Source organism: Microtus oregoni, unplaced genomic scaffold (genome assembly GCF_018167655.1).
Source record: "Microtus oregoni isolate MIOR12 unplaced genomic scaffold, Mior012 000020F_ref0000438, whole genome shotgun sequence".
NCBI lineage: Eukaryota > Metazoa > Chordata > Mammalia > Rodentia > Cricetidae > Microtus > Microtus oregoni.
The window spans coordinates 6,172,588-6,182,500 of NW_024543079.1; the positions used below are offsets into that span (position 1 = coordinate 6,172,588).

Genomic DNA, 9,913 nt, shown 5'->3' on the forward strand with positions numbered 1-9,913 from the left:
CTCTTCAGGGCAGAAGCTAGCCGCTTGTCATCCTTTGAAGGGGTGACCTGGTATCACCCCTCCTAGGGGCTGAAGGCCACATTTTCCTACAAGTTTAGACCAAACAGTTTACACCTCCAGGGTGACTGTAAAGTCGGCTTCTGCTTTTAGTGCAACATTCATGTATTACTAGAAGGGATGATTCGCAGATGGTAACGGGAGCCTCAACCCCCTCCAAGCCAGAGGAAGGGTGGGTTTGCTAACAGGTGCGGCTAGACATTGATTGGTCAACCCTCGCCCGGGTAGGGTAGGACTTTCAGATGGACTTTCTCCGAGCTCGGCGTCTGTCTGTACTATTGTGGCAGTGGTACAGGGCTTCTGGACTCAAGGGAGGCGAGAAGGCCGGGTTGTCGCATGCCCAAGTATCCAGCTGATGGATGCCCTGAGAGATACAGGTGGAGGCCGCAGTGCGGGCGCGTTTCTTGAGCGCCCCCCTGCGGAATGCGCTGGTGCAGCGGGCTGAGCGCTCAGGAGTGTCGGCGCTGGCAAGAAAGCGCAGGACCACCAGGTTGAGGAAGGCACCGATGACCGTGAGCCCCAGAAGGATGTAGAGGAAACTGAAGGCCACGTAGGGCGGCTTCCTCTGTAGCGCCTCGTCTCTCTGTAGCGCCACGAAGTCGCCAAAGCCAATGGTGGTGAGAGTGATGAAGCAGTAGTAGTAGGCGTGGAAGAAGGTCCAGCCCTCGAAGTGCGCAAAGGCAGCGGCGCCGAGGGCCAGGGTGGTAGCGCACAACAGAAGCCCGGCTACCACCATGTTCTCTGCGGAAACGTGCGGCCGCTGCAGACCCAGGCAGCGCTTGGCCTCCAGCAGCAGAAACCTCACCAGCGCGTTTAGACGCTCGCCCAGGCTCTGGAAGGTGACCAGTGTCAAGGGGATGCCCAGGAGTGCATAGAACATACAGAAGACCTTACCGGAGTCCGTGCCTGGGGCAGCATGGCCATACCCTGTGTGGGGAGAGGGATGGGGTACTGAGAGCACAGCCTGCCTCCAGGCACCCCCACCCCAGGCCAGCCTGCCCCCAGCAGCCCCAAGCCCCACTTAGATCGTCCCCACACTCTGAACCCCTGTGTGGCTGTTCACATCCCAGTGTCTCAATTTCTGCCGCTCCCCCCCGCCCCCTCCAAAGATGGATAATCTACCTGTGGTCCTTCAGAACCACAGAATTCTGTTGGGGCATCTTCTGTCCCCAGCGGTAGCGAAGGATCTGAAATGTATTTTGCCCGGTGCAGTGGAGGAAGCTCAGCCCCAAAGCATGGACCCAGTTGATAGGATGCTCTGGAAATAGTAGTTGGAGGACAGAGCAGTGCTGTGGCTGGCTGTCCTGGGGGTTGGAGGACTACACAAGGGCTTTGGAAGGGTTCTGTGACTTGGTCTACACGTATTTGATAGGTGCTCTGACAACCTGAGGTGTACGGGAAAATGGAATTTTAGCAAATTATGCCTTGGTCTAAAGGGACGGGAGACAGGTCTGTGGTTTTCTAGTACCTCCAGGGTGAAGTCCTAGTTCTCATAAGGAGCCCCCAGTTCCCCCCACACACTTCCATCCTTATCCCTCTACTCACTCATCCTCATCCACTCCTTCCTCCCCAGTCTCATCCCTCTTTGCTCATCTCCCCACTCCCCAGCCTCACCCCTCCTCCCCACTCCCAAGCCTCACCCCTCCTCCCCACTCCCAAGCCTCACCCCTCCTCCCCACTCCCAAGCCTCACCCCTCCTCCCCACTCTCCAGCCTCACCCCTCCTCCCCACCCTCCAGCCTCACCCCTCCTCCCCACTCTCCAGCCTCACCCCTTCTTTCAAATTCCCAGTCTCTGTGCTCATCCCCTTAACACCCACACTCTCCAGGCACACACTGCTGTTTCCCTAGGAGAGTGTTGCTTTTCCACCTCTTTCAGATTTCCCTTCCTCTTGGACTGCCTTCTGTTCCCTTCCCAGCACCCCATCCCTTCAAATTCCTCATCTTCTTCTGCCATCCTGTCGGCCTTCACTAAACACCAAATGGTTCTGGGAGTCTTTTGTTCAAATATTATTCACTGGCTCCCCCATGGATCTAAACGTGTGTGGGCTTCCTTGAGCCGTGGGTCACTGTGCCATTGTTGTGGAGTGTGTGGATATGTCTCTCTCTGGGGAGAACAATAACGTACATGGGCCCATAGCCAGGGAGAAGCGAGGGAGTACCTCTCCCAAAGACAATATCCCTCCTCCGGCAATATCTCTGCCCAAAGGTAAAGCATACAGACCCCTAGACCTGTGCAGCTCCACATGGTTAGACCTCCAGTGCACACAGATGTGCAAAATGGTATGCACACATGGGCTGCCATTGTGGTCATAGCAAAAGTCAGAACCCATGCATCAGTAGAGGCCTGGCTAGCTCTGTCTCAGCATTATCCGAACCCTAGAACAGTTCACCAGACCACAATGGCCACATCACCTTGCAGACATCTGGCAGCACCTAAGGAAGCTCTTGGTATTCTCTACCAGGGGACGAGAATGGAGTTAGCTGTGTGGTGTTGGCATCCAGAGGCAGAGGCGAGGATGCTACCAACATCTTACAGGGCCCAGGGCAGGCCCCCAAAAACAGAATTCACCTGAGCAAGATGTCAGTACTTCTAAGGCTGAGAAGACCTGCTATTCAGTCTGGGGAAAAAAGTGTCATGGCTCTTTAGGGTTGATATAAAAAAGCATTAAGATGTCCTAAATTAGGGTCTAGGATATGACTCAGTTGATAGACTGCTTGACTAGCATATCTGGTGTCCCATGTTCAATTCCCATTACCTCATACAAGACAAGCATGGTGGCACACACCTGTAAATCTCCAGCACTTGGGAGGCGGAGGCACGAAGACCAAAAGTTCTGTCATTCACAGCTACATAGTGATTTTGAAGCCAGTCTGGGCACAATGAGGCCCGGTCTCAAAAAAAAAAAGTGTATGAAATGAAAAGAGTGGGAATATGCAGAAGAATATATATAATATATTAGACAGACAGTGTGTGGTACTTGAAGGAAAATATACACAGAGCATACGCAGAGCTATCCAGAGCATGTAGCTGGACATGTGTGAGAGACTGGTCAGATGTATGGGACCCAGGGAGATGGATAAATGGGTTAAAAGATAGGATAGAGTCTCAGAAAGCCAAAAATAGCATGTTTCATCTTTCACATGAAATCTAGAGTTGTTTTTTTAAAAAAAAAATACATGAAAGCTAGAAGAGAGACTACTTAGAAAGAGGACCAGAGGAGGACAAGAAAAAGCAGTGGGGTAGATATGATCAGCATGCCTGGCACACATGTATGATAACGCCATGGTGAAACCCATTGTTCTGCAAAATTAATATACACTAAGAAAAAAGACCAAATGGCTTCCAGGGAAGGGAGGGCAGGAACAAGTTTCCTTTTCATCCTGTACCCCTTGGTACCCTGTGAAATGTGCAGTGTGAACATGTATAATATTCTAAGTCTCAATGTAGCATAGCATTTAAAGCCCCTATGGTTGATCGCCCTTCCACTGCGTGGTCCTGTGGTACCCAGGGGAGACATACACTCTGTCCATCGCTACTGTGAATCCTCGAGGACAGGGACCATGGTAACCACATCTGTGCACTCTGAGTCACCCGTGCTCTGTACAGACACGCAGACAATAGGTTCAAAGAAAGTTAACTGACTCCAAGCAAATGGGAGGAGAGGGAAGCCAGAGGGGGACAGGGCCCTCCCAGGACCAGCAGGCCAAGAAGCACTGCTCTCATCTTCTTGAGATCTGCCAGGTTTGAGCATCGGGAAATGAGTAATAACAACAACACATACCAGGTACTCTCCATTCTCTCATTAGGCCCAGGTTAACCCTGTTTTATGATAAAGGAAGCAGGCTGCGGGGGAGGGAGCTGTGCAAAGGTCCCAGTGCCTGAGCTGTTAGTCCCAGGTCTTCCATGCCTCTGCTAAAGCAGAACCAGAGTTTCTGGACTCCAAGAGCCTGGCTTCCTGCAAGCCCCCCCCCCTTAAAAAAAAAAAAGCAGGTAGTGGTGCCCCCAAGTGGTCAGAAAGCCAAAACATTTCCCATTTCTATGCCATTGTTTTGGTAGCAGTGATCCCCCGCCCCCCAATCCCTGGTTTCTTTCCCAAACTTGGTTTCAGATTAGCATTAGCACAGGAAGAGGCCAAATCTGGCTGGTAGACAGACCTTCAGCGAAAACGGGAAGGGGCAGAGGCTTCAGAAGAGACACAACCTCTGTAGGCACGGTCTTGAGAATGGGGCTTGTAGACAAGAGATGGCAGAAGCATTGCTGGGAGCTGGGTTTACAGCTGGCAACTGATAAATTATTCCTAACGAATAGTGCCCACATAGCCTATAGCACCGTGCTGGGCGGCTCACACATCTGACCTCACTTTAAACCTGGTATTCACCCAGCGAGGTAGAACATTTGCTTTTGCCTTTGACAAAAACAGGTGTCTCTGAGGGGGCACGGTAGCTTGCCTGAGAAGGCAGGAGGCTGGAGGTGCCCAAAATTCAGCTTTTAGGGTTGCAGGTGTGCTTTTAAACCCTTGGCTCCTGTGCAAGCACATTCTCCCAGATGTTGGTTTCCGGTTTGCTCCTCTGAGGCCACCGGGACATCTGGCAACTACAGTTGGAGCCTGGTACCTAGTGGCTAGCTAACACAGGTCTGAAGGCAGGCTCCCCAGGCTTAGCCCCCAGGTCCTGAACAACTGCAGTTATGGTCACAGCTGGAATTCAGATGGTATACATAGGGGTTCCTCTGGATGCCCCAATGTGAGGCAAAGCTTTGGTAATCAAATGATGGGACTCCTATTAGGCTCTGGGTAGGCCACTAGCCACACAGCAGTCCCAAGACGAATGACAGCTCTGTTATATGGGGCCAACAGAATAATCGTTATTATGATTAAAAGACAATCTTATTTCCACTGTGCTTTCTGTGGATCAGGCTCTATGCTAAAACGATCTGCACGCACACATATTAATCTCAACTACAGCTGGCGTTCTTCTCTTCCCCCTGCAAAACATATTAGGACTCTTAGTTTTCTAAGAACACAGTGGCTCAGAGAAGTCAAGAAACTTATCTAAGGTTTCACAGCTGACAGAGTGGGACAAAGAAGCCCCACTTCTGTTCCCCAAGACCCTGGGGTTTGTTCTAAGCACCCCTGTGACAGCCTCGTGGCAAACCATTACTGACTACCCCCATTTCGCCCAGTGAGGCACATGAGCCTCGGAGAGCTAACTAACATGCTCCTTCCAAAGGCAGGGACCGGGGTGGGACCGCACCCGAGGAGAGATCGGGACTGAGCGGGACAGAGGGGAGGCTCCGAGGGCTCACCGATAGTGGTGATGACCGTGATGGCGAAGTAGAAGGAACCTGCGAAACGCCACTGGCGGCCGGCGCGGTGCGGCTCTGCCTGCCGCGCTAAGCGCTCCAGCTCGCGGTAGTCGTCGGCGGAAAAGCCGTACTTTCTGCGGAACTCGCTGCGCTTCCGTGCCAGCAGCCGCTGCCGGTTGCGCTCGGCCTCGGACTCCAGCGCATCGAAGACCGCGGCGCCCACCAGCAAGTAGGACAGAATGCACAGGACGAGCGCGGCCGTGCGCGCACTCTGCTTCCTCATCGCGTCTCGCCTTCTCTGAGTCCCGGTTTCTGTGCGCCCCGACGGTGCCAGCTCCATCCGTCTGCGCCTGGCATACAGCAGAGGGCCGGCTCTGAGCTCTTCCGCCGCTTCCCCGCCCTTGCTCACGCAGGTCCCCGCGGGGACATCTGGTGCAGAGGCCCGGCTCAGGTGTGCAGAGGGCCCGCCTCCATCCCGAGCTCGCCCTAAGACTTGGGGCTAGTCACCCTTTTCTTCCTCCCGTCTATCATCTAGGAAATGTTTACTAAGCGCCCTCTGGTGCCCACCATTCTCGGTGGGAGTAGAACGGGTATATCAGCAAGCAGGGAGGGATGATAAATGAACAAAAAGATAAGGTAAGACATGTGTAATAGAGGAGAAAAATAGCGCTCGGAGAGGCGCGTGCCAAGCCATCCAGGAGTGACCAGGGAGACAAAATCCAGGCCACAATCAAAAGGGAGGTGATTTGGTGACAGGAGACAACAGGGAGCAGCAGTGAAGCTGAGTCTAGAGAACTGGGATGCAGGCTGAAGAGACAGGAGGAACAGAAAGAAATGACTTCTATAAATCCATTTTTAATTTAATTTTTATTTTATATTTGCCTACACATATACACATATACTCCTGCGTACCATTTGCACAGGGTCCATGGAGGCCAGAAGAGGGCGTAGGTTCTCCTGGAACTGGAGTTACAGTCTCCAGTTGTGAGTCACCATGTGGGGGCTGGGAATCGAACCCTCGGTCCTCTGGAAGAGCAGCCAGTGCTCTTAAACACTGAACCGCATTTCCAGATCCCAGGGTGAATCTGCAGGACAACTGGAAAGCATGGAAAAGCCGTAGGCAGAAATACACACAATTTCACCATCATCTGTTTGTTTACTTTTTGTTTTTCAAAAGGGCATCAGAGGCAGGCATGACAGTCCATACTCAGCACTTGGGGGGGGCGGTGGAGGCAGGTAGATCAGGAGTTCGAGTCCGGGCTGGGCTACTTGGCATCATGTCTCACCACCACACCTCAGAAAAAGCAAGGGACTGCCATGTGGAAGAAAAGGTGGCAGAGAGTGAGAGCACCCTCCCCCAAACCTCTCTCCTTGCTTCCCCCAGCCACCCTCAACTTTCAGTTCTTGCATGAACTCTCCCTTGACTCATTACAGCCTTCTCTCCAGCCCTCTCGGCCGGCCGACATCTGTTGCATCCCTGCCAGGGACCAGGTAGCAGCAAGAAGTGCCACACAGACACTGATGTGCTTAATCCCCCCAACTCGGCTGGCTCACAGCCTGGCCACCCTGCCACTCCGTACCATTGGACATGTTTCCTGACACCTCAGGTGGTCTCCTCTGAGCCCCCAAAGGCCTGAGTGCCTGCCATCTTCCATCCCTCCCAGTGCAGTATAACCCTTGCATCCCACACCCCAGGATCATCCTCTGGTCTCCAGCACTCAGACCTGCCTTGCAGCACACACCTAGTGGCAATGTGAGGTCAAATAAGAACTTCCATGTGCAAGTTAAGAGCAGCTCACCTTCACTGCTTCCTCCTGAGCTTGGGTTGGCTCAGTTTCACCATCCATAGAACGATGGGTTTGTTTGCTTGTTCATTTTTTGTTTTTCAAGACAAGGTTTCTCTGTGTAACAGCTCTGGATGTCCTGGAACTCGTTTTGTAGACCAGGCATCTGGTATCAAACCCACAGCGATCCGCTTGCCTCTGCCTCCCAAGTGCTGGGATTAAAGGCATGGACCACCACCACCTAGCTTAGAATACAGTTTTTGTTTTTAATTTTTTTTCCATCTCATAGGAACTGCGGTAGTTCATAGAACAGCCCCCAAGGATACCCATGCCTCATCCTTTGGATCTGTGAAAGCATCCTCATTCTTGGGGTCTGCGAATATATCTGGCTGCCTGGCAAAGAGAAACTGAGGATGCTGATACCATTGGGTGCTGAGCAGCTTGCCTCTACATGGGGAATGATCTCAAATCTCTGGGTGGGCCCAACATCACCACAGAAGACCCTGTACTTGGAGATAAAGGCAGGAGAGACAGCCAGAGAGAAGGCAGCATAAGCAATTCTTCAACCTGATCACTGGAGGAGGGGCCCCCAAGATGAGGCACGGTGGGTGACATCCAGGAGCTAGAAGTTGGAAGAGGACGGATCCCTGCTGCTTAGTCTAAAGAAAAAAAGAAATGTGGACACACAGGCAGCTTTATTCTAGCCCATGAAGGCCCATGTTGAAAGAACCAGAAAGTTCTTTTGGGGGGTGGGGGTGGATGTGCAGGTACACACGTGTGTGCACATGTGTGGAGCCCAGACATCAACTCTGAGTGGTACTCCTCAGCAGCTACCCACCTTGTTACTTTCTTGGAACAAGGTCACTCCTTAGGATTTGGGGCTCTCCAGTTCCGGCAACTGGCTAGCCAGCCTGCCCGAGAGATCCTCTTGACTTGACCTCCTCAGCTGGCGTTACAAGCTTATGCCACCACACCTGACTTAAAAAATGGGTGCTGGGGATTGAACTCAGGTTCTCATAGTTGTGAAGCAAGCACTTTACTATACGAACTCTCTCTGTTCTCAGCCCCAGAAGGAAATTTTTGGATGTGGGGGTAAGTCTCCATGTTTGTGATGATTGACAGCTGCCATAGGCTGAATGGAGAATGCTGGGGAGCAGCACCTGCTTGCCAACGGGATTTGCCTAGGGGCATTTAGCCACTGTCGCTATCACACTCAGTAGACCCTGGCCCGAAAGACCTCAGTTCTGGGGTGGAATTGGGTCTCAGTGCCTATAGAAAAAGATTTGCACGCCCTCAACCCCCAGAGAGTCAGGATGGCAGCCAAGTGGCCCAGAAGCGGGTTGCTGACACGGGAGAGCTAACACAGTTGCCGCGACTTTATTTTTAGTAAGGGCATCAGCAAGTTTGTTTTTCTGATTCTTCTCTGCATTAGAGAAGCAGAAACCTGGGCAGAATCCTCGGGGTGGGGGCAGGGCACCAGGCCCTTCCACTCAAGAAGAGCTGGAGAAGAGCAGGCTTGGGGAGCAGCTTCGTCATGAGGTGGGGGCAGTTCACAAGGATGCTCCTGAGCACAGCTGGGGTCCACAAAGACTTGAGTTCAAATTCCCACTGCTCTACTTTCTACTCGCACGTCCACAGGTAGGACATCTCTACCTCTCTATACTTCAGTCTCCCCCTGTGAGGACGGAGATACCAATGCTTCCCACAAAGGACCATGACAGACACTGTGGTGTTCCGCTTCCCAGGTGCCCCTGAGCTGGTAGTCTTGTTTCCTCCCCCTTCAAAACTGCCTATCCACAGATGCCAGGAATTCAGTTTTCAGAAACAGAGGAGAGACTAGAGACTCTGGAGTCCTGTGTGTGCTCAGCATTGCCACTCTGTCGCCTCTACAGGCCAGGAAAGAGAAGGTGCCAACCTGCCGAGTCCCTGGGGTCATGGCTGAGACAGGACTTGAACATGTAGCTGCCTGAGTCCCAAGGGCACCACTCTTGTTCGGCAAGGCCCTGTCAGCCACATCACTGGGGACCTTGCTTTCTTCGCCTGTGTGGTGGCTGTGAGAGCTTTGGTAGATGGAGCTGCCCCACCACTGTGAGACTCCGGTGTCACAGAGCTGAGGGTGCCTTGTCAGAGGTACCCACTGGGGTGGGTATAATTGGGGCCGTGGAGGCACTGTCTGGCCCTGCCAGGCAGGTGACTCTGCCCTGTGCTTGGCATTTTTGGTTCAGCAGCTCTATTTTAAGCCGGAGGAGGTTAGGGTTTGTGTATGTGTGTTTCTCAGGTTGAAAAGTCGTCAGCTGAGCAGACACCAAAAACAGAACTCCCCAAGGCGTTCCTTCCAGCTTCCCTCCTTCTGTCTACCCTCCTGCTCCCCCTGCTTGGGGACCTAAGGGGACCTAGTGATTTTCCTCTGACCCCTGGTGCTAGCATTATACCCACGGCCCTTCAGTGAGGCCTGGGAGCTCCTTAAAAGCTGCCAGCCTTTCCACTCCCATGTTGGGAGAGAAGAAGCTGAGGCCCAGAAAAGGAAAGGGTCACATCTAAGGTCACACACGGGACCAGGATGGAGTAGATAGTTATCTGAGGCCTTGGGTCCCATCGTAAGCACGTGATTTCATCTCTCTGAGTCTCAGTTTACCCATCTCTGCCTCAGCAGGTGGGTAGGGTATCTGCCTGATAGGATTCCTGTGAGAATCAAATAAAATGTGCTCAATACGGGGTCTCACCAGCAAATGATGGCACCCTCTCCATCCAGCCAGTTTCTTCCTA

General features: G+C 52.7%; 1 protein-coding gene across 1 annotated transcript; it reads right to left on the reverse strand.

Annotated features, from left to right (window-relative positions):
• Positions 1-213: 213 nt before the first annotated feature.
• On the reverse strand, positions 214-5,661 carry Kcnk15 (potassium two pore domain channel subfamily K member 15). The gene is made up of 2 exons (XM_041670490.1): positions 5,364-5,661; positions 214-984 (listed from the first exon to the last, which is right to left on the reverse strand). The coding sequence occupies exons 1-2, from the start codon at positions 5,644-5,646 to the stop codon at positions 296-298; spliced, it is 972 nt and encodes a 323-aa protein (XP_041526424.1). The 5' UTR covers positions 5,647-5,661; the 3' UTR covers positions 214-295.
• Positions 5,662-9,913: the final 4,252 nt, after the last annotated feature.